Source organism: Opisthocomus hoazin, chromosome 7 (genome assembly GCF_030867145.1).
Source record: "Opisthocomus hoazin isolate bOpiHoa1 chromosome 7, bOpiHoa1.hap1, whole genome shotgun sequence".
NCBI lineage: Eukaryota > Metazoa > Chordata > Aves > Opisthocomiformes > Opisthocomidae > Opisthocomus > Opisthocomus hoazin.
The window spans coordinates 1,943,159-1,965,882 of NC_134420.1; the positions used below are offsets into that span (position 1 = coordinate 1,943,159).

At 66.8% G+C, this 22,724-nt stretch overlaps 1 protein-coding gene across 3 annotated transcripts in view; it reads left to right on the forward strand.

Annotated features, from left to right (window-relative positions):
- The window catches only part of SYT7 (synaptotagmin 7), a 31,341-nt gene extending 12,217 nt beyond the window's left edge, over window positions 1-19,124 (forward strand). The window contains exons 2-13 of one of the 3 annotated variants that reach the window (XM_075427263.1): window positions 664-767; window positions 4,336-4,415; window positions 5,903-6,034; window positions 6,590-6,799; window positions 9,491-9,859; window positions 12,792-12,917; window positions 15,227-15,362; window positions 15,816-16,086; window positions 16,487-16,656; window positions 17,170-17,284; window positions 17,365-17,564; window positions 19,016-19,124. In XM_075427263.1, coding sequence (XP_075283378.1) covers window positions 664-767; window positions 4,336-4,415; window positions 5,903-6,034; window positions 6,590-6,799; window positions 9,491-9,859; window positions 12,792-12,917; window positions 15,227-15,362; window positions 15,816-16,086; window positions 16,487-16,656; window positions 17,170-17,284; window positions 17,365-17,564; window positions 19,016-19,120 — 2,018 coding nt within the window. In that variant the 3' untranslated portion in view covers window positions 19,121-19,124. The remainder of the gene's footprint in view (window positions 1-663; window positions 768-4,335; window positions 4,416-5,902; window positions 6,035-6,589; window positions 6,800-9,490; window positions 9,860-12,791; window positions 12,918-15,226; window positions 15,363-15,815; window positions 16,087-16,486; window positions 16,657-17,169; window positions 17,285-17,364; window positions 17,565-19,015) is intronic. The other 2 variants (XM_075427264.1, XM_075427265.1) reach the window with 2 other exon arrangements.
- Window positions 19,125-22,724: the final 3,600 nt, after the last annotated feature.

Genomic DNA, 22,724 nt, shown 5'->3' on the forward strand with positions numbered 1-22,724 from the left:
CGCTGCCGGTTGGGGTGAATCCGCATGGATTTGGCTGAGCCAGAGAGGGATCCTCGATGGTGGGGTACGGACAGGAAGGGCATGGATGCGGCGAGGAAACAGGGGGGTGGGTTGTCTGGAGGGGATGGGAAAGGGGAAGGGATGGGAAGGAAAAGGGAAAGGGGAAGAGGAGGAAGTGGGGAAGAGGAAGGAAAACGGGAAGAGGGCGGAGAGGGTGAAGGGATGGGGATGGGGAAGGGAAAGAGGAAAGGGGAAAGGATGGGCCAAGGGAAGGGATGGGGATGGGGAAGAGAAAGAGGAAGGGAAAGAGGAAAGGGGAAAGGATGGGCGAGGGGAAGGGATGGGGATGGGGAAGGGAAAGAGGAAGGGAAAGAGGAAAAGGGAAAGGATGGGCGAGGGGAAAGAGGAAAGGGGAAAGGATGGGCGAGGGGAAGGAAAAGGGATTAGGAAGGGGAAGCGACACGACAGCCGCTGTGCCGACACGGCGGGCGATGCTGCGACCTTTGCCGGACACGCCAGCGCTCCCAGGGTGCCGGCGGAGATGAAAGCCTCTGCCGTGCTCCAACGCGAGCTCCCGGGGAGTGCTGGGGACACCCCCGGGCGCGGGGCCGAGCCCCCTCCCGGCCCCTCGCTGAGCGGGGGCTCTGCTCTGCTCCCCCGCAGGGGCTCCCTCCCGCGACGTCCTCCTCGTCTCAGCCATCATCACCGTCAGCCTTAGCGTCACCATCGTCCTCTGCGGGATCTGCCAGTGGTGCCAGCGCCGCCTGGTAAGTGTCCCCGCGCCGGGCGGGGGGCCGGGGTGAGGAGTGGGCACGGGGGTCTTGGAGCTGGCAGGGTGGAGGCGATGGCTGGGGTGGGGGTCCCGAGGCTGCCGGCAGGCAGAGGCGGGTGCCCAGAGCGGTTTGCGCCGGCGGCAGCTTTGATTTTGCTCATTAGGAGACGCGATAATTAAATGTTTGGGCGAAACTGTGCAGTGTAAGGGGAAGTTTCCAAATACATAGATATAAATATATATATATATATATAAATCTGCGACGAGCAGTAACAACCTGGCCCCTGTCCTGCTGGGCTTGCTCCTGCCCGGAGGAGCCCCGTGGGAAGGCGGCCAGCCCGTCCCTGGCAGTGCCAGGCGCCGTGAGCCGGCCCCGCCGCCCACCGTGCCCCCCACCCCAGCCCCATGGCACCCCTGGGCACCCAGCTGCCCTCCCCGAACCCCACCACAACCAAGGGACCTTTGGCTCGGGACAGCGCTCCCTCCTGCATCCCTGCATCCTTCCTCCTCCTCTTCCTCTTCCCGGAGCAGCGTGGCCAGCGGGATCTGGCCGTGCGCTCGGCCACGTTTCCTTCGCCGTCAGCTTCGAATCTGGGTCAAGCGCGGCGACGGCAGCAGGGGTGCCCACCCCGGCGCTGCCCGAGCCGTGGGAAGGCAGCGCTCCTCCGGGAACGGGAGAGAGGGGGTCTGGGGTGAGACGTGGCAGCGTGGGGCGGTGGGAGCCGCCGCGGCACGCGGGAAGGGGAGATGGGTGGGAAGGGGCTCCCAAACCGGGGTGGTGCCCCCCGGGGAAGGGCAGGGTGGAGAGGGAGGTGGCGGGAGGAGAAGGGCCGGGTGTGCTGAAGGACGAAGCTGGCAGAGGGACAAAGAAGCATAAATTGGCCGGGAAGGCGTTCAGGCTGGGAATGGAAAGGGACGTCCCAGCCAGCCCTCGACAGCGCACGGAGCTGGAACGGCTGCGCCAGAACCACGGCCAAAGGCGCTGAGCCGCTGCCGGGCTGGCCCCAGTCTGCGCCCGCACGGCTGCCCTGGGGAGCGTGGGCCAGCAGCCGCTGCTGCCGCGTCCCCATGAGCCCGAAGCGGTGGCTGGCTGGGGACAGCGCGGAGCATGGGGCTCAGGGATGGCCCCCTCCGGCCCGTGGGCATCTGAGGAGGTTGGGCATCCCTGCAGCTCCCGGCAGGATTAGCCCATGGGCATCCAAGAAGCCTGGACATCCCTACAGCTCCCAGCAGGATTAGCCCATGGGCATCCAAGGCGGTCAAGCATCCCTGCAGCTCCCAGCAGGATTAGCCCATGGGCATCCAAGGAGCCTGAGCATCCCTACAGCTCCCAGCAGGATTAGACCATGGGCATCCAAGGCGGTCAAGCATCCCTGCAGCTCCCAGTAGGATTAGCCCGTGGGCATCCAAGGAGGTCGAGCATCGCTACAGCTCCCGGCAGGATTTGACCATGGGCATCCAAGGCGGTCGAGCATCACTACAGCTCCCAGCAGGATTAGCCCATGGGCATCCAAGGCAGTCGAGCATCACTACAGCTCCCAGCAGGATTAGCCCATGGGCATCCAAGGCAGTCGAGCATCGCTACAGCTCCCAGCAGGATTAGACCATGGGCATCCAAGGCAGTCAAGCATCCCTGCAGCTCCTAGCAGGATTAGCCCATGGGCATCCGAGGAGGTTGGGCATCCCTACAGCTCCCAGCAGGATTAGCCAGTGGGCATCCAAGGAGCCTGAGCATCCCTACAGCTCCCAGCAGGATTAGCCCATGGGCATCCAAGGCGGTCAAGCATCCCTGCAGCTCCCAGCAGGATTAGCCCATGGGCATCCGAGGAGGTCAGGCATCCCTACAGCTCCCAGCAGGATTAGCCCATGGGCATCCAAGGCGGTCGAGCATCCCTACAGCTCCCGGCAGGATTAGCCCATGGGCATCCAAGGAGCCTGAGCATCCCTACAGCTCCCAGCAGGATTAGACCATGGGCATCCAAGGCGGTCAAGCATCCCTGCAGCTCCCAGCAGGACTAGCCCGTGGGCATCCAAGGAGGTCGAGCATCCCTGCAGCTCCCAGCAGGATTAGACCATGGGCATCCAAGGCGGTCAAGCATCCCTGCAGCTCCCAGCAGGATTAGCCCATGGGCATCCAAGGAGCCTGAGCATCCCTACAGCTCCCAGCAGGATTAGACCATGGGCATCCAAGGCGGTCAAGCATCCCTGCAGCTCCCAGCAGGATTAGCCCGTGGGCATCCGAGGAGGCTGGGCATCCCTACAGCTCCCGGCAGGATTAGACTGTGGGCATCCAAGGAGCCTGGGCATCCCTACAGCTCGCAGCAGGATTAGCCCATGGGCATCCAAGGCAGTCGAGCATCGCTACAGCTCCCAGCAGGATTAGCCCATGGTCATCCAAGGCGGTCAAGCATCCCTGCAGCTCCCAGCAGGATTAGCCCATGGGCATCCAAGGAGGTTGAGGATCCTTACAGCTCCCAGCAGGATTAGCCCATGGGCATCCGAGGAGGTTGGGCATCCCTGCAGCTCCCAGCAGGATTAGCCCGTGGGCATCCAAGGCGGTCAAGCATCCCTACAGCTCCCAGCAGGATTAGCCCATGGACATCCGAGGAGGTTGGGCATCCCTGCAGCTCCCAGCAGGATTAGCCCGTGGGCATCCAAGGAGCCTGGGCATCCCTACAGCTCCCGGCAGGACCAGCCCGTGGCTGTCCCAGGACACCCGTGCTGAGGGTGCAGGGTGTCCTTTGACGCAGCACCGCCAAGGAGTCGGCTCCGTGCAGAGGCGATGAGGCTGGGGGAGATGGAGGAGGGAGAAATCCCGTGTGTTTTACGGGCAGGCTGCCCGCAGGGCTGGCTCCTGCCGGAGGGTCCAGGGCCATGGCGGTGGGGGGGCTGGTCCGCAACCCCAGCCTGCTCCGGCAGCTGCTCCCATCCCGCCTCGGCCTCCCCGCACCTGCACAGAGCAGCCTCCGCTTCTAATTGTTCGCTAATTGGCATTAATTGGGCTCTTGTCCGCCCTGGCTCGGAGCAGCGCTGAACCTGCCGTTGGAAATCGCAGCGAAGCGCCCTGATTACAAGCCCCAGTTAGGAGCCAGCTCCTGCTTCATTATCGTACGGCAGCGCTTCCTTTTCGGTGGGGAAGGTGAACTCAATTAATTCAGGTTCAATTAATCCTAAAATTACCTGCTCCTCTCCCGGTGAGGCCGTGGAAGGGTACGGAGGCGGCGGCGGCTGCTCTGTCCTTGGGGCGACGCGGGGCACAAGCCCCCCGCTGCCCTCCAGCCCCTTGGGGATGGTGCCAGGGCGGCAGGGCCAGCGTCTCCCCGGTGACTTTGCTGGCTCCTGAGTGCCAAGGGTTGAAGCTATCGGGGGTTTTGCTGCCTGGCTCGGTGGGATGGAGCCCGGTGACCGGGAGGCTGGAAGGGAAAAGGGGCAAAATCCAGGTCAAACCCTCCAGCTGATGGAGGCGCAGCCCCGGCAGCTCCCATCCTTCTCCGCCGTGATGCTCTGCGGTGCGGTGGGGGTCTCCCCACCACCCCCTGACCCCTCTCCTCTCCCCTCCGCAGGGTAAGCGTTACAAGACTTCCCTGGAGACCGTGGGAACCCCGGACTCCAGCCGAGGCCGCAGCGAAAAGAAAACCATCAAGTAGGTGCCGGTGTCGGGAGGGGGGAGAGGGGCAGGGGGCTGCGGCGCTGGGGTCCGGCACAGCCGCAGCCCGCTCAGCACCCTGCCCTCTGCCACACGCCAGCCCCTCGGCGTGGGTGCCCTGCCCGCGTGGGGACACGTGCTGGATGGGTGCCCTGCGAGGAGGGTCCGTGCCCTGCTCGCCCGGCTCCGTTTCGGGGGCTGCTGGGGAGACCGAGCGATGGGTGCTCCCCACCATTGTGCCGAAGCATCACCGACCCCCGCACCTCCTGCAGCCGCTTGTGGGATGGGGTGGTCCCCCCGGTCGCAGCAGAGGTGTCCCCAGGTCCCCCAGCCCCAGTGGGAGACTGGGAGGGCTGGTGGGTCTCTCCAGCACCCTGGGGTGCCCCTCCGAGCTGCGGGCGTGACTGGATGGAGCCCCGGGGACCTCGGCGCTGGCGTCCCCAGGGATGCCAGGGGTCTGGGCGTGCAGACCCCGAGTCCTGCCCCACTGCCTGCGAGGCTGGCACGGCTCCGCAGCCCACGGGCATCAGGGATGCTGTGGGGAAAGGAGAGCGGGGCTGGGGAGGGAGTGAGGGGGGGGTTGGGAGCTGAGGGGGGCTCTCCTGGGCCCCCCAGCTCCAGCTCTGCCCCCCACACCCTTCAGCACCCCGTGGGGCTCTTGGGCCAAGCCGGGGCTGGACCACCAGGAGGGAAACAGCCCCTGCCCGGAGTAAGGCTATTGCAGACCCCCTCCCTAGGCTGGCCTGGACCCCAGCCCAGGGTCTTATAGGGGTGCGGTGTCTGGGGCTACCTCGGCCACCCCTCTGCCTGGGCACAGCCTGGCCAGCTGCTCCCGGCCGCGCCGGGGCTGGAGGGGGTGGCACGTCCCGTCCCCATGGCCGGGCTCGACCCGGAGCCGCAGGCGGGCATCGCCGAGGGCTGTCAGGGCTGGGCAAGTCCCCTGGCACCGGTGGGGAGCTGCTGGGCTCCACAGCCCCCCGGCACGCAGCTAGGGCCGGCGGCGGGGGGCTGGCCAGAGCCAGGGGGGTCCAGGCTGCGTGCGGGTCCGGCAGGAGGGGGACCCGGAGGGGTCTGCGACGCACAGCAGCGTCACGGTTAACCAAGCGGCGTGCGCTTGCAGGACCCGGCTGCCGAGGAGGCGAGGAGGCATGGGCACGCGTGACGGGGACGCACAGACACGCGTGACGGGGACGCCGCACCGGCACCGCGCTCGCCGGCACCTCTCTAACCCCGCGCCATCCTTCTCTCCTTCCCAGCCGGCCGAGCCGCCCGCTCCTGTCTCTCCGCAGCTCTGCCCTGCTCCGTCCGTCCGTCCATCTGTGTCGGTGTCCGAGGGGTGGGCGGCCGCGCTCCCCGTCTCTCTCTCCCGCAGGATCCTGGCGCTCCGGGGGCGGAGGGCTGCTTTTCCTCCCCTCTCGCAGGAATTCAGCTTCTCTCTCTTGTATTTCCCTTTTTCTTCCTGCGCTGGTCTCCGGCCGCTGTAGCGATCTAGACAGAGACTTTTGGAATAACAATGACAACACAGTGCAGCAGAAATGGAGCTCCTACCCTCCCAAGGAGTTTATACTAAACATTTCACCTTACGCCCCGTACGGTGATCCGCGCCTTTCCCTCAAGTGAGTCTCTCCTTGCCGGGTTTGCTCCGTGTAGTGAGTATCTGGGCAGCACCCACTCGCCTTCCTCCTCCTCCTCCTCCTTCTCCACCCGGGCTCCCCGCACGCCACCCCATGGGCAGCCCCATGGAGACGAGCAACCCCTCCTTCCCGCTCTCCCTCCCCACCCTGGGAGACCCCCCCCCGCCCAGCATCGCGGCGGCGCAGGACGGGGTTGCGCGTTGGGGGGCACCCCCTCGGCACGGGGATGGGTCCCCACCCCGGGGCCGGGCTGCCGGCGAGCGGGACCCCTCGCCCTCCTCCCCGCTTGATTTTGGATGGTGTTGTCAAGGTGTCCCCCCCATGCAGCCCCCCGGCCAGGACCCCTTTTCTTTTGCAGTGCTGATGTCTCTCTCTCTCTCTTTCTCTCTCTGTCTGTCCGTCTCTTGTCCGTCTGCCCCCCTCCGGCTCTCTCCCCCTCCCCTCGTACCCCCCACCCCTATCAAACACCCCGTCCGTCCGTCCGTCCGGCTCCCTCCGTGTCTTCCTGGCGGGGGTCCGGCCGCCGGCCCGGCCCAGTGGCTCTCTGTTATCAGGGGCCAAGCTGACGGCGTCGGCCGCGGCGGGCTTGGCGGGGGACCGCGACGGCCGCCCCGGGGAGAAGCAGCGGCCCGGCGAGGACGGCATGAGGAGCAGCGTCTCTGCCCACAGCGAGCCCGGGAAGGTGGCACGAGGCCGCTGGCACGCGGTGCAGAGCCACTTGGCCGCGGGGAAGCTCAGCCTGTCCAAGTGAGTGAGCACGCACGGGACGGCACGGCACCCCGCCGCGGGACCCCCCCCCCTGCCACCGTGCCTCTGCGGGCTGCCGCCGAGGCATCCCCCCGGTCCCCTGCGGCCAGGAGCTGCCCAGGTCCCCGGCGGTGTTTCGGTGGTGGTTTGGCTCGGGGGGAGCAGAGGAGGGGGCTGCGGGGCTCAAGAGCCCCTCAAAAGAGCACTTTTGGGTGCTGTCCGCAGCGCCGGGAGTGGCTTTGCCCGGTGCTGGTGGGAAGCAGCTCGGCATCCCCGGGATGGAGCTGCTGTCCCGTGTCCCCATCAGGGATGGCGCGTGGCATCGCCAGCCCCTTCCGAGACCCGGCGCCGGCACCTCGCTTGCGGCTCCTCCACCCGATGCCGGGGGAGATTCGGGGAAAGGCGGCAGCTTATCAGATTTAGGGGGGAAAAAAAGAACCCAGAGCTTTCCAGCTCGTGGCCCAGGCGGGCTGGGTGGGGGTCTCGGTGAGACCCTCCGCTGCCGGCAGCGACCGTGGCCGTGCCAGCGGTGATTTATTGGGCTGGGGGCTCCGTCCTGCGTTTCTGGTCTCCGCTCTGGTTTCCCGCACCAGGACGCGGCAGCCTCTGGTCACGGGGCAGCCCGAGCACGGTGCTGCCGGCTGAGCGCCCGGCATGTCCCGGCACCAGCACCCTCAGAGCGGCCAGTGGCGATGGCGAAGGGCTGGCGTCCTCGTCCCCGCTGCTTCTTCCAGCCTTGCCGGCACGGAAAAAACCTTTTCAAAAGCGAAAGGCCAGTCGTGCCGCCTTGGGGAAACCCCAGATGCCTGCTGGAGCCCCGGAGATCGGTGTGTCCCCAGTTTGGAGCCGCTGGGCGTGATGCTGGTGTGCTGGGAGGCGAGAGGGAGAGGCGAGGAAGAGCGGGGAGCTGCTCAGCCTTCCGCCGCACCCAGCCACGGCGGCGAAGCGAAACCAGCTGGGAGCCCGCGCTTCTCCGGCGCCGGCGAAGGAAAGGTGTCGGTGCAGCCGCCGTGCCGAGAGCCGCGGGCGCGTGCCGGCGAGCCGCTCGGCACCTCCGCTCCGGCTGGCGCGGCGACGAGCTCCGGAGGGGCTGGGAGCCGGACAGACGGACGGCCGGACGGCCGCCACGCCGTGCTGCGCCGGCGCAGGCGGCGAGGGCAGAGTTAAGGGCGGTGAGGAAGCCGCCGGCGAAGCATCCCGCCTTTCGGCATCTCTTTTGGGTACCTGGGGGGCCACGCTGGGGGTCCGGCTGCGTACCCCTCGCCGGGTAGCGGGGACCGGGGCGTGCGGGCAGGGCGAGCTGCCGTTCGGCACGGTGCCGGCGGGAGCTCGCGTCTCCAGCTGGCGCCGGGCCGAGCCAGATTTAGTTTCCCGTGACTGAGAGGTTGTAAATTGAACTAATTTTAGGATTTGATGGGGAAGCGAAAGGAGGTCGGCGGCAGGCGCGGGGAGGGGGGGGCTCAGCGCCCGAGCAGTGCCCCGCGTGCCTTCGACCCCGGCCGTGGGGCTGGATCCGTCCCAGCTCTCCGCTCCTCTCCACTTCCCTCCCCCCTCCCTCTCTCTTTCTCTCACCTTTCGCTCTTTCTTCACCACCTTTCCTTATTTTTTTTTTTTAAGCTGTTTATCCTTCCCCCCTCCCTGCCCGTCCCCCGCTGCTGGCAATGCACGACGGCACAGCTTCGCCACGCGGTGCCAGCCGGCACCCCAGCCGGTCCCGGGCAGCGCGGGGACCGGGCAAGGGTGGGGGGCTGCTGCTGAAGGCGACTCTGCCGGTGCCATCGTGGCATCCCGAGGGCTTTGGCCAGGCTGGCTGGACCCCCTGGTCTCGTGGCCGGGAGCTTCGCAGACCGCCGTGGGCATCAGCGCTGTGCCCGGGGCTCGTGCCGCGCATGCGCTGCCGCCGCGGCGCGGGGCCGGCTGCATGGCCAGCGACGGGCACCGCCGCTTCCCCGCCGGCCTCTCGCCCGCTCTTCTGTCTCCGCCGGCCAGACAGAGCCCGTCCACGTGGGGTTGGGCTTCTCCGCGCTCCCTGTCCTGCCAGGGCTGCGTCCCCATCGCCTCCCGTCCCGCGGGCAGGGGGCTGGGAGCGCGGCCGGACTCCCACCCCACCGGGGTCCCTCTCCGCTGGCTGGCTTGGCGCTGGGGACACCCGGCTTGCTGGCATGGCACGGCCGTGGGGGGTCTCAGCCCCCTCCGTCGCACCCGGTCCCTCCGGACAGGGGATGCTGAGACCCGGCGGCGAGGGTGCTGGCGGCTGGGTGCTGGGCTGGGAGGGACGGGGCGGGCTGGCTGGCAGCGCGTCAGCGGGCGCCGTGGGATTCGCCTTCACGCAGCAGCCTAATTAGCTCGCAGACGAGGTCGGCCGGCGTGCCGGGAAGGCGCCGGCTGCTCGGCGGCCGCGGGAGCGGGAGGGCACCCAGCCGGCCGGGTGCCGCGGTGCCACGGCCGAGCTTCCCCCTCCTGGCAGCCCGGGACCGAGATGGCGGCGGCGCGAGAGCCCCGCGTGCCCGCCGGCGAGGCCAAGCCGCGGCCGAGAGGCGGAGGAACCGGTCGCTGCACCCGCTGGCCCTTGCCGGAGCGCTCCCTGCGCTGGGGCATCTTCTCTCTAACTCTCTTCTTTTCCTTCCTCCAATTTTGCCCCTTCACCTTCTTCTCCTTTCTCTCCTCTCCTCTGCCCTTCCTCTCCCTAAGTTTCGAGGACTCCACCTTGTCCACAGCCACTACCCTTGAGTATATCCCCACCTCAGCAGGCGAGCCCAAATGCCAGCGGCCCCGCACGCTCGTGCGCCAGCAAAGTCTGCAGCAGCCCCTCAGCCAGCACCAGCGCGCCAACCACAGCCAGCCCACCACCAGCCAGAGCCTGGGCCACCTCCAGGCCCACAGCGGCTCCTCCGCCGGCGCCGGCAACCCCCGGGGCTCCCGCGGCGGCCAGGCGCGCCAGGGCATCGCCGCCGGCTCCAAGCATCGGACGGCTGGCGGCCGGAGCCGCTCCAATCCTGGCAGCTGGGACCACGTGGTGGGGCAAATCCGCAACCGCGGCTTGGACATGAAGTCCTTCCTGTAAGTGTGCGCGCTCCTCCGCTCCGGCCGTCGCTCTGTCCGTTGCTCTCCTCTCCATCGCTCTCTCCGTTGCTTTCTCCTTCACTCTCTCCTCTGCTCTCTCCATTGCTCTCTCCTCTGCTCTCTCCTCCGCTGTCTCCATCGCTCTCTCTTCCACTTTCTCCTCTGCTCTCTCCGTTGCCCTCTCCTCCGCTCTCTCCATCCCTCTCTCCATCCCTCTCTCCATCCCTCTCTCCTCCACTCTCTCCTCCACTCTCCGCTCTGTCCGTCGCTCTCTCCATCGCTCTGTCCTCCACTCTCTCCACCGCTCTCTCCTTCACTCTCTCTTCTTCTCTTTCCATTTGCTCTCTCCCTTGCTCTCTCCCTTGCTCTCCCCTCCAGTCTCTGCTCTCTCCATCACTCTCTCCGTTTTCTCTCTCCTTCACTCTCTCCATTTTCTCTCTCCTCCGCTCTCTCCTCTGCTCTGTCCATTGCTCTCTCCTCCACTTTCTCCATCCCTCTCTCCTGTGCTCTCTCCATCGCTCTCTCCTCCACTCTCTGCTCTGTCTGTCACTGTCTCAATTGCTCTGTCCTCCAGTCTGTCCTCCACTCTCTCCACTGCTCTCTCCTTCGCTCTCTCCTCTTCTCTTTCCGTTTGCTCTCTCGCTTGCTCTCTCCTCCACTCTCCGCTCTGTCTGTCGCTCTGTCCATTGCTCTCTCCATCACTCTGTCCTCCACTCTGTGCACCCCTCTCTCCTTCACTCTCTTCTTCTCTTTCCATTTGCTCTCTCCCTTGCTCTCTCCTCCAGTCTCTGCTCTCTCCATCTCTCTCTCCGTTTGCTCTCTCCTTCACTCTCTCCATTTTCTCTCTCCTCCGCTGTCCTTTGCTCCCTCTTCCACTTTCTCCATCCCTCTCTCCTTTGCTCTCTCCATCACTCTCTCCTCCACTCTCCTCTCTGTCCATCACTGTCTTCATCACTGTCCTCCAGTCTGTCCTCTCCACTGCTCTCTCCTTCGTTCTCTTCTTCTCTTTCCATTTGCTCTCTCCCTTGCTCTCTCCTCCAGTTTCTGCTCTCTCCATCGCTCTCTCCATCACTCTGTCCATTGTGCTCTCTTCCACTCTCTCCATCCCTCTCTCCTCCGCTCTCTCCTCCGCTCTCTCCTCCGCTCTCTCCTCCGCTCTCTCCTCCGCTCTCTCCTCCGCTTTCTCCTCCACTCTCTCTTCTTCTCTTTCTGTTTGCTCTCTCTCTTCCTCTCTCCTCTACTCTCTGCTCTCTCCATCCCTCTCTCCATTTGCTCTCTCCATTTGCTCTCTCTATTACTCTCTTCTCCGCTCTCTCCTCCTCTCGCCCTGGCACAGCGGCTCAGCCGGCACCACCTCGGGCAAACGCTGCCCACGGCCATCGGGAAGGGCCAGCTCCCCTCCGGCCCCATCGCGGGGGGCAGGGGCAGCTCCCCCACCCCGGGGGGCTCCGGGAAGGCTCCCATGCACTCCCCCAGCTCGCTTTGCCCCAGGGCTTTTTGCCCTTGCGGGTGCTCAGGTCCCCTTCGGTCCCCAGGGATGTTCCGGTTGTCCCCAGGGAGTGACATTGCCCCAGGGAGGAGGCGGGGGTGGCAGCCGTGCCGGCGGTGGCCCCTGCGCGGGGGTGACCGTCTGTTGGGCCCCGATATCGCTGCCCGTCCGGCTGCCTTCCGCCCGGGCTGGGAGCCGCGGAGGCTGCCGGAGCCGTGTGATCTTTAATCTGGCTTAACCCTATCTCCTGTATCGGCGCTGGCTTTCAGACCTCAAGCGCCGAGGACTAATCCGAGTCCCGCGCTGCCAGCGTATCTCGGCATGTGACATTGTCACTCCTCTGCAGAGCTGGTCCCCATCCTCTGTCCCCATCGTCCCCGGGGTCCTCCCGCTCCCCCCCGGCACCCCGGGAGAGGGGATGCTCAGGTCCCGGCTGCGCGTGCCCCGGGCTGGTAGTGCTCGGGGTGGGGGGCTCAGGCCTGATCCTGCCCTGGGGTGAGTCAGCACAGCACCGTCTGCGTCAGGGTTTGGTGGGAGAGGTCCTGGGGGATGCCAAGTCGGCTGCTGCCTGCGCAGGCAGCCCTGGAGAGAGGGTTCAGCCTTCCAGCGGGCAGGCACGGGCTCCCTGCCCGGGGGTCCCCGTCCCAGCTCCGGCACCGGCCGTGAGCCCCCTCCTCCCCACCAGCCCCTCGGTGCCCCCGCTCAGCTCTGCCTGCCCCACGCCGTCCCAGCTCTGCCCTCTCCCGCCGAGAGGTTCCTCGCCGGCTCCATTTGCCAGCTTCCCACCGTCGAGATGTGGCTCGTTAGCCATCCCCAGGGTCACGTTCCTCCCCGTTTACCCAGCACCGGCGCTGGTCCCAGCCTTAATGGGCAGCCGCAGAGCCGGGCCGTGCCGAGCCGCCGTGCCGTCTCCCCGCGGAGGAGCCGCTGCCCTTTACCACTGCCGCTCTCCGAAGCCATTAACTTTGCTTTTGCTCTTGACTCTCTTTACCCTCCCGCCTGCCTCCCCGGCGCCGTGGCGTAAATGCGGTTACGGGCCCCGGGGAGGCCGTGCCGGCGGCGCCGGAACGGGGCGAAGAGCCTCGGCCGTGGCACCGCCATCTCCTCCTCCGCGGAAGGATGCCGGGACCCTCGTCCCCAGCCCCTCCGGGCACCTTCTCCCTCCTCGGCAGGACCTCGGCATCCTCCCTGCCTGGACCGGTGGAGGAGGAGAGGGATGGCGGCGGTATCCACGCGTGCCGGGCTCGCCGGAGCTGGCATCTTTCTCCCCGCAGCCCTCTGCGCCCATCCCGGGCATCGTCCCCCGCGCAGGGGCCGGCGGGCAGAGCCGGGGTTCCCCTCGCCGTCGGGGGCCGGTGGGGTGCCGGTTCCCCGCCTGACGCTGTCTTCTCCTCTCTCTCTTTCTCTCTCTCCCGCTGCCCCGGGGGGCCGCCTGGGCAGGGAAGGCCGGATGGTGGTGTTATCCCTGGTTTTGGGACTCTCAGAGCAAGATGACTTTGCCAATATCCCTGACCTGCAACCCGCTGGGACGCAGCCGAACCAGCCGAACGCTCAGGGGGACAAGAGGTACGAGCGAGGACGAGGGCAGTCCCGCAGCAGGAGGAGACCCAGGGTGGAGGAGGAGGAGGAGGAGGAGGAGGAGGAGGAGGAGGAGGAGGAGGCTGGCTTCGTGGAGCGCGAAGGTTGGAGCGGCACAGGGTGGCCCAGCGGGCACCGGGCACGGTGACGTCTGCAGCTCTCCCCCACCGGCACCCGTGATTCTGTCTCCGGAGCGGTGGCACTGAGAGGACCCCCCCCCCCCCATCCCTCCTCCCTCGCTTGCCATCCCCGGCCGCCAGCCCCCTGCCCTGGCTGCATGCTGGGGGGGATGCAGGGCAGGGGAGAGCCGCTGTGCCGGGAGGAAAATGGGGTGAGGGGGGTGGAACCAGGCTCGCAGGGACCCCCCGACGATGCCACGTCGGTCCCATCCCAACGCATGTCCGGTGCAGCCCGGTGCGGGGACGCGGGGACATCCCTGCGGTGGCGTGCCCAAGGCTGATGGGGACAGAGCCAGCATGGCAGGTGGGGAAGGGGACACATTTATCCCCCCTTTCTCCTCCAAGCAAGCACAGTCCCTGGCTGCTCCCTGCCTTCCTGGGGTGCCGACGGCTCAGCGCCGCGTCCGGCACCGGCGCTGGAGCCCAGCCGCGGCCGCCGGCGAGGGCTGGCGGTGGCAGAGGGAGCGGGCGTCAGTCCCCTCCGGAGCGGGGAGGAGGTGTGAAGCCGGCGGGCTCTGCCTCCCCGCGTGCTCGGCGTGTTCATGAACTGGCACCGTTCTCACCCGCCGGCTATTTTTACCCTGCTCCGCTTTGGTTTCGCTCCATCTTTCAGCGCTTCCCCTCCCCGGCGTCGCGCTGCGCAGCCGGTCCCTGCCGGGAGCACCGGCTGTGCCGTGCTGGGCGATGGGATGGGGGATGCTGGCTGCCGGGCATGGGGGGTGGGTGGCTGTGCCGCAGCGAGACCCCCCTCCCCACTTCCGAATGACCCATCCCCGCGCATGCATGGCCTCCCCGCCTCCATGCCCCCTGCTCACCGTACCCCTGGGCCCGGCGCGACGCGGCGGGTTCGGCCGGCGGAGGGGACAAGCTCCGGCACCCTCCGCTCTCACCTGCCCACCCGCCCGCTCTCCTGCCTCGAAAACGTCTCCTCCATCCCCGTTTCTCAGCTTCTTCCTTCCAGCCCATCCCCGGCGGCTCCAGCCCGGCGGCTCGGTGTGGCTTCCGTCCCGGCGACTAACCGCTCTCCGTCCGTCCGTCCATCCTCCCCGCTCTTCTCTCCCCGTTCCCTCCCGGCAGGCCGGCGGTGGACAACGCTGCTCCTCCTCTCTCTTGCTCTTTCCCGCTCTTTCTCTCTCTCTGTCCGCGACTTCCACCGGCGCGCCGGCACCCACGGCTCCACCGGCACCGGCGCTGCTCCTCCACCTTCATCTTCGCCCTGGTTTTAACCTGATTTTGCCTCCCCAGCCAGCTCGGGCTCTGCGGTCCTCCCTGGGTGCCATCCCGCCGGGGCGTGAGGGCGTGCGAGAGGGCGGCCGCCCCCTGCTTCCCGTGCCGCTGCGTGTGCCTCCGTCTCCATCGCCCCCAGGTCCCCCCCGCTCTGCGTCTCCATCACGCGTGCGCTTGGCATGTCGGTGGGCGTCTCGTGGCTCTGTCTGCACCGCGGGAGACCCCCCAGGGCTGCCGTGTCCCTGCCGCCATCTCCCCGTGTCCACGTGCGTCGTGGCAGCGTGCCCACCCGCCTCCATCACCGGAGCACGTCACCGTCCCGCACCCAACCAGGAGCCCCCGGCACGGAGCCCCCCAGACCCGGCTGCTACAGCCCGGGGTGTGCGGGGGGCAACCGGAGCAGCGGTCTTGGCTACAGGGCACCGGTGGCAGAAGGAAAGGGGGGGGGTGGGTGCCGGGCACCGAGCCCACGCCGCGGCACGGAGCACCCATGGCTGGCTGGTGGGGTGCTGGTGGGGACCTGGTAGCCACGGGGCCACCCCGGGCATCGCCGGGGGCTCTGTGGCCATCGGGGTGGGACATGGGCAGCGTGGGATCGGCGTGCCGCGGGTGCCACGGCACCGGCTGGCACCCGGCGCTGCCCGGCGGCGGAACCGGTTGCCGGCACTGGCCAGGACCCCTCTGTGCGGGGAGGCTGGCGGGCTGCGGTGGGTGGCATGCAGCTGCCGGTGGCACGGCCCCGGGCGTCCCTTCGCAGCTGGCAGCCTCCATGGGGGGCTGGCAGAGCCCCGGCGCGGCATCCACTGGGAGAAGGGGTCCGGGGGAGCCGCTTGCTGTCTCGCTCTCGGCTCTCGACCCCTCTCCTCTAAGGTGCTGCCTCTCTTTCCCCAGGGTGCCGGCCAGCGGCAAGGCGGCGAACGCAGCGCCCACGCCGGGGCAGCCACCGCACGATGAGTCCGACCGCAAGACGGAGCCGCGGTCCTCCGTCTCCGATCTGGTCAACTCCCTGACCAGCGAGATGCTGATGGTGGGTGGACCGGGACGGGCTCCCCAGGGACGGCATCCCCTCTCAGCCCTCCAGCTCTTCCCCACGCCCGCCGTGTGCCGCAAGCGCCCGTGGCACGTCCCAGCCCATGCTGCCAAGTCCCCGGCACAGCCGAGGCGACGCGGCCGTTTCACCCGGGCGGGTGCAAGGGAGCGGTGCCGGAGCCGTGAGGGACAGGCTGTCAGGAGGAATTTGGCTAATTGGCGCTCCAGGGACGCGCGGCGCCGAGCCAGGAGTCATCCGAGGCGATGGCGGTGGCGGGGAGCCGGGGAGATGCTGATGCCCTCTGACAGCTCGCGGCGCTGGGGGTCGGATGCTGCTGCGAACCGAGCTCGGGTGCTGAAATTGGGGGGCACGGGGGTGTGCAGACCCCGCTGGTGGTCCCCTGCCAGCCCCTCTGGTGCTGTGCTCACCACCCTTGTCCCCCCGCCACAGCTCTCCCCGGGCTCTGAGGATGACGAGGGCCACGATGGCGTCAGCCGGGAGAACCTGGGCCGCATCCAGTTCAGCGTCGGCTACAACTTCCAGGAGTCCACTCTGACCGTCAAGATCATGAAGGCGCAGGAGCTGCCGGCCAAGGACTTCAGCGGCACCAGCGACCCCTTCGTCAAGATCTACCTGCTCCCCGACAAGAAGCACAAGCTGGAGACCAAGGTGAAGCGGAAGAACCTCAACCCGCACTGGAATGAGACCTTCCTCTTCGAAGGTAGGGGCTGGGATGGACTGGAGAGGACTGGGATGGGAGCAGAGCGGTTGCGGGACCCTCAGTCCTCCCTCCTGGGCTGGATCAGCTCAGCTTGAGCTGCCAACATGGTGGCCATCGGTGATGGAATGGGTTGGCCAAGCCATCAAGGCCAGGTTGGAGGTGTTTGCGTCCTGTGAAGGGGAAACGGGGGGAAGCTCCTTCCCACCCCAGCAGGCACCCATGGGTGGGAATTAATCCGCTACCAGCCGCCGCGGTGGCCCGAAGCCACGTGAGGTGCCCCATGCTGCTGTGCGCTCCCCACCCGCTGCCTGGTGCCAACATCTCCCCAGCAGCACGGTCAAGGCAGGGTGGCACCAGCCCCAGGTGCTGCTCATCCTCATCCCCTCCGTCTCTGGCGCAGGGTTCCCCTACGAGAAGGTGGTGCAGCGGGTGCTGTACCTCCAGGTCCTGGACTACGACCGCTTCAGCCGCAACGACCCCATCGGGGAGGTGTCCATCCCCCTCAACAAGGTGGACCTCACCCAGATGCAGACCTTCTGGAAGGACCTGAAGCCGTGCAGCGATGGCAGCGTAAGGCCCTGGTCCCCGTCCCACCCCCTGGGGACAGTCCTTGAGGGGAGGCAAGCCCCTGTCCCTGTGGTGTCCCGACGGGACCACCACCCTCTTGCTACCCCAACGGGGACGTTTGCTGCTTTGCGAGAAGGTTGGACATCCAGCGGGCAGGTTGCTCCTCCCAAATATTTATCTATAAATTACGCCACTAAGTAGCCCAAGGCGAGTGTCTCATTTTGGGTCAAAAAAGAGCTGTTTCGGGTAGTTCCAAAATGAAACTTTACTTTTTCTCCTGCCTCTAGCAAGACCAGAAAACGTCCCGCTGGGGCTGGCCCCATTTCCTCCTGCCCTGATTTCCCATGCAGCCCTGAAGTCCACCCTCGGGACAGCTCTGGGGGTCCCAGCCCAGCTCCTGGCTTCCACCGCGGGACCCAGGGGCTTTGGGTGCCCCATCAGGGCTTGGGTTGGGTGCCGCGGTGAGGAGCGGATCTTCTCTGGGTGCCCACCTAAGGGCGTCTGTGGGTCCCACAGGGAAGCCGTGGGGAGCTGCTGCTGTCGCTGTGCTACAACCCCTCCGCCAACTCCATCGTGGTGAACATCATCAAAGCCCGTAACCTCAAAGCCATGGACATCGGGGGCACGTCAGGTACGAGCCCCGGCTCCTGCCGCGCCGGGCATCGCTGCCCGCTGCCCAGCCGGGGCTGAGAGCAGCTCCTGTCCCCCCAGACCCCTACGTGAAGGTGTGGCTGATGTATAAGGACAAGCGGGTGGAGAAGAAGAAGACGGTGGTCATGAAGCGGTGCCTCAACCCCGTCTTCAACGAGTCCTTCGCCTTCGACATCCCCACGGAGCGGCTGCGCGAGACGACCATCGTCATCACCGTCATGGACAAGGACAGGCTGAGCCGCAACGACGTCATCGGCAAGGTGGGTCCCGCGGCACTGGCGCGCGGTGGAGGGACCCCGGCGATGCGTCCTGCGGAGCGATGGCACCGGGGGGACGGCCACATCCCTGGCTGGTGGCGACCAGTGCTGTCGATGGGGGAGAGCTGGGATGGGGCGTGGGGCTCGGCGGGGGGTCCCCAGGGTCCGCATCCACCGCCAGACAGACCCCAGCCCCTGTCCCCGCGCGGCGATTCCCTACAACACGAATGGAGGAATTCATCCCCTCTTGATTTTCTTTGCGGTAAATCCATCCAGCTCTCCGCTCGTTAGGCTAACGATGACAAACGAGCCCGGTAATCCCTATTATTCAATGGTCCCCAAACGCAGCGCTGTAGGAGATCGGGATAAACCCGGAGAAGGGGGTGGCCGGCGAGGGGCAAGGTGCCGGCGTCCCCAGCGTGGGCACAGCCTGGAGGGGACATCGCCGGTGGCACAGCCACGGTGCCGGATGGATGGATGGATGGATGGATGGATGGATGGATGGATCGGTGGATGGATGGATGGATGGGTGGGTGGGTGGGTGGATGGATGAATGAGTGGATGGATGGGTGGATGGATGGGTGGATGGGTGGATGGGTGGACGGGTGGACGGATGGATGGATGGACGGGTGGACGGATGGATGGATGGAGGGACAGGTGGATGGGTGGATGGAGGGACAGGTGGATGGATGGATGGATGGGTGGATGGATGGATGGATGGGTGGGTGGATGGATGGATGGATGGATAGGTGGATGGATGGGTGGATGGGTGGGTGGATGGGTGGATGGGTGGGTGGATGGATGGATGGATAGGTGGATGGACGGGTGGATGGGTGGGTGGATGGATGGATGGGTGGGTGGATGGGTGGATGGGTGGGTGGATGGATGGGTGGATGGATAGATGGATGGGTGGATAGATGGGTGGGTGGATGGATGGATGGATGGATGGATGGATGGATGGATGGGTGGATGGATGGGTGGATGGATGGATGGATGGATGGATGGACGGGTGGGTGGATGGATGGACGGATGGGTGGATGGATGGATGGATGGGTGGATGGATGGATAGATGGGTGGATGGATGGATGGATGGGTGGGTGGGTGGGTGGGTGGGTGGGTGGATGGATGGATGGACGGACAGACGGTGCCCGCAGTGCCTCTGCTTCGCATTAAAGTGTTGTGGGGAGGAGAGGACCGTGCCCTTCACGCCATGGCTGGCAGCCTGCTCATCACTTTTGATCGCGTAATTAGCAATGAGCCCCACTCCGACGCAGGCTCCCCCAGCTCTCAGCTGCGGGGAGGGCTGGCACGTGCGGTTTTCCGCCTCGCCGTGTGGAAAACCGATGGATAAAAATAGCTCAGGCTGGGAGCAAAGGCGGCAGCAGCGGGGAGCGGGATGGGGATGGAGGAGCCGGGAGCGGAGCCCGGGGTCCAAGGGCTGCCTGTCCCCCCAGATCTACCTGTCATGGAAGAGCGGCCCCGGGGAGGTGAAGCACTGGAAGGACATGATCGCCCGTCCCCGGCAAGCGGTGGCACAGTGGCACCAGCTGAAGGCCTGAGCACCCCAAGACTGTGGGGCCGGGGGGTCCCCCCCTTTCCCAGCCCCCGTCACCCCTCCGCAGGGCTCCTAGCGAGGAGCCGAGGGACCGGCAGGACGGCGGCTCAGCTTCGCGGGGACCCTGCGGTAGGAAAGGGGACGGAGACACCCCCCCAGCCCACCCCCAGCCCCCCGCTTTCGCCTCTCCACGATGCTGGGGGATGGGGGGCACGCAGCTGCCCAGGACCCCTGCCCGCGGAGGGTGCTGGAAGTGACGACGTCCCCGTCCCCATCCCCGCCACCGCGCAGGACTTCTGCCAGTGCTTCCAGCCCCAGTCCCTGGGAGCCCCTCTGCCCGTCCCCGGCCTCACCCCCCCCCCCCATTTCAGGGGACGAGGCTGACCCAGGGGACCCCCCCACTGTCCAGCTCCCCTTTCAGCTCAATAAAAACTCTCCGAGCCGTCAGCGGGGCCGCGGAGCCCCCCGTGCCCTGCCTCATCCCCGCCGCCCTCCCCGAGCCCCCCGGCCGCGCTGGGCTGGCACGGGGCGGGGGGCACCGGGGGGGTGACGGCGGCCCCCCCTTTCCCCGGGATCGGAAGCCATGACCCAGTTCGTTAGCCAAAGCGGTCTCGTTTGTGCACTGCCTTCAGCCGGGTTCGATGCTTTACCTCCATTTCGGGGCTCACCCCCCCAACATGGGGACCCCCCCGTCCTGCCCCTACCCCAGCTCTTCCCCCCACCCCGGGCATGTCCCCATGGGGGTGGGCAGGGGACTGGTCTGGAGCCCGGTGGTGGCTCCCCAGGGGGATGCTGAGCCCCCCGAGCATCCCCTTCCGCGCTGGTCTGGGACCCCCAAGAGCCCTGTGGTCCACGAGAGGGGGGTAAGGGGTGGAGCAAGCGCCATTGTCCCCACCCTGGGCAGGTGGCATCTCCTGGGCCACCCATCCTGGCAAGATTGGTGCCAGCATCTCCCTGTCGGCTCCCCCTTGGACCCCTGCCCGCACCCTGGAGTGGGGACAGACCCTCCTGGGAGCCCCATGGGGCGCGGGGGCTCAGGGGGGGTCAAGGTAATGGATGGGGTCACCCGGCGGGGTCCTCCCCACCGCCCTGCCCTGGCGGGTCGCGGTGGGTGGGTGACACCAGTGCCCCTTGCACTGGCACGGGGCGAGGACGCGGTGGGCGGTGCCTGTGTGTCCTCGGGGGGCTCCGGGGGTGCCCCCGCTGTCCCCCATCCCCGGCCGAGCCCTCCCGGAGGAGGGCAGAGGTGGGTGCTGCCGCCTCCGCAGCCATCTCAGGTAGGGCACGGCCACCCACGGGCGCGGGGACCCCCGGAGCGAGCCCACCGTCAGCTGGGTGCCCACCGGCACGCAGCCACCCCACCCGGCCAAGGGTCCCCTGCCCTCAGTCTTCCTGCTCCCCCCGTGGCACCCACCACCCTCCTCCTCTCCCGCACCAACACCCCGCTGCTGGGTGCCACCAAGCCGCAGCCCCCCGGGTGCCACCGAGGCCACGGGCTGTCCCTTTTTGGGGGGCTGCGCACAGCCAGGACCCCCGTTTTACCAACCCCCCCCCAGGGACGCGGGGGCAGCGGGACCCTCGGCGCAGTCCCCTCTTGAGACGATCCTGGACAATCTGGAGAGAAGTCATAATACTGCTACTACAGTAATAATAACGCTTTTAGGGGACATTTGTATTTTTATCATATTCTCTCTTTTTTTAACATAAAAGAAGAGGTTTACACGCCCCGGGGGAGGGGTCGGAGCCAAGGGGCGGCAGGGCCACGGCACCCCAAATCCGGGCACGGCGACGGAGCCCCGGGCGCCCACGGGGCCGTGCCAAGCCGGGTGCCCACCCGTCACCCCTCGGGCACCCCGCTGCTCCGGGAAGGGTTGCTCGGCGGCGGGCGGCTCCCCGGGGGGGGGGGCTTGTGTGTTCATTTTTAGAGCTCTTAGCCGTGATCTTGTTCAGGTATCTCTCTTCTTCATGTGACGGTAACATCCAACTGGTGTGTAAAATACAGAAAAACGGGGAAAAATAAGACCAAAAAAAAAAAACCACAAAAAAAAGCTAAACGACAAAAAAAAAAGGACAAAAAAAAGCCAAACGACAAAAAAAAGGACAAAAAAAAAATAAAGACAAAAGGCCAGAGCGGCTGAGGAGCGGCTGGAGCGAGGGGGTGCCCGGGTGGCGATGCCACCCCGCTGCCGGGGGCTGTGCGGCCGCGGCCACCCCCTTTCCTAATCACGGCGGGGAGGGCCGGGGCGCGTCGGGGCCGCCTTCTTTGCAGAATCCTATTTTTGGGGAGCGGGGCCCCTCGTTTTCTGGAGGCAGCCCCTGCTCTCGGTAATAAAGGACAGTCAGTAACTGCCAGCGTGCCTCGTCTCTGGGCTCAGGGGGGACGGGGGGGACGGCGCCCGCGGTTCTCAGCAGCTGTGCCCGCAGCGAACGCCGGTCGAAGCGGGGACGGGGGTCACAGCGTCACCTGCACCTGGCTGAGCATCCCCCCCAGCGCTGAGTGTCACCCCGGCGTCGAGCATCCCCCCAACATCCAGCACCCCCGAGCACTGAGCGTCCCCCCAGCTCTGAGCATCCCCCCCCAGTCCTGAGCATCACCCCAGCACCGAGCATCCCCCCCAACTCTGAGCATCCCCCCCCAAGTCTGAGCACCCCCCCAGCACCAAGCATCTCCCCCAGGGCTGCACATCACTCCAGCATCGAGCAGCCCCCCCCAACTCTGAGAATCCCCCCTCAACTCCGAGCATCCCCCCCAGCACAGAGCATCCCCCCCAGTGCTGCACATCACCCCAGCATTGAGTATCCCCCCCCAAGTCTGAGCCTTCACCCCAGCACCAAGCATCCCCCCCAATGTTGAGCATCCCCCCAGCATCGAATATCCCCCCCAAATCTGAGCATCCCCTCCAGGACCGAGCATCCCCCCCCAGTGCTGAGCATCACAGCATCGAGCATCCCCCCCAAACTCTGGGCATCCCCCCAACTCTGGGCACCCCCCCAGCACCAAGCATCCCCCTCAGCTCTGAGCATCCCCCCAACATTGAGCATCCCCCCCAACTCTGAGCATCCCTCCCAGCACCAAGCATTCCCCCCAGCACCGAGCATCCCCCCAGCACCGATCGCCCCCTCTCCGCATGCACAAGGAGGGGGAGGGTGGGACAGGCCACGCTTGGGGACCCCCCGGTGAAGGGGGCACATGCCGGGGGGGGGACACGACCCTCCCCCCGAAGGGTCCCTGCAAAGAGAGGGGACAAGCAGAGCCACCTGGCCAACCTGCAAGGCTGTGGCGTTGGGCCGGCTAATGAGGGCAATTAACGAGGGCAATTAATGAGGCTTCATTAAGAGCAGCCTGGGTGGTTATGCTGGGAGGTGGCTCTCAGGAGCTGTGTGGGAGTGTGGCTGGGGGTCCTGATGGGGGCTTTGTGGTCCCCCCAGCCCCGGGGGACAATGCTGCCAGTGCCAGCTGGTGCTGAGCCGGGTGACAGAGCCAGCGGGTCCCTGCCGGCAGCTGCCATGCCAGAGGGGTGAGTGCCCATCCTGGGTGGGCTGCGCTGCGCCGGGGGGCTTGGGCTGGGTCCCGGGGAGGGCAACGTGTGGGGAAGGGTCCGGAATGT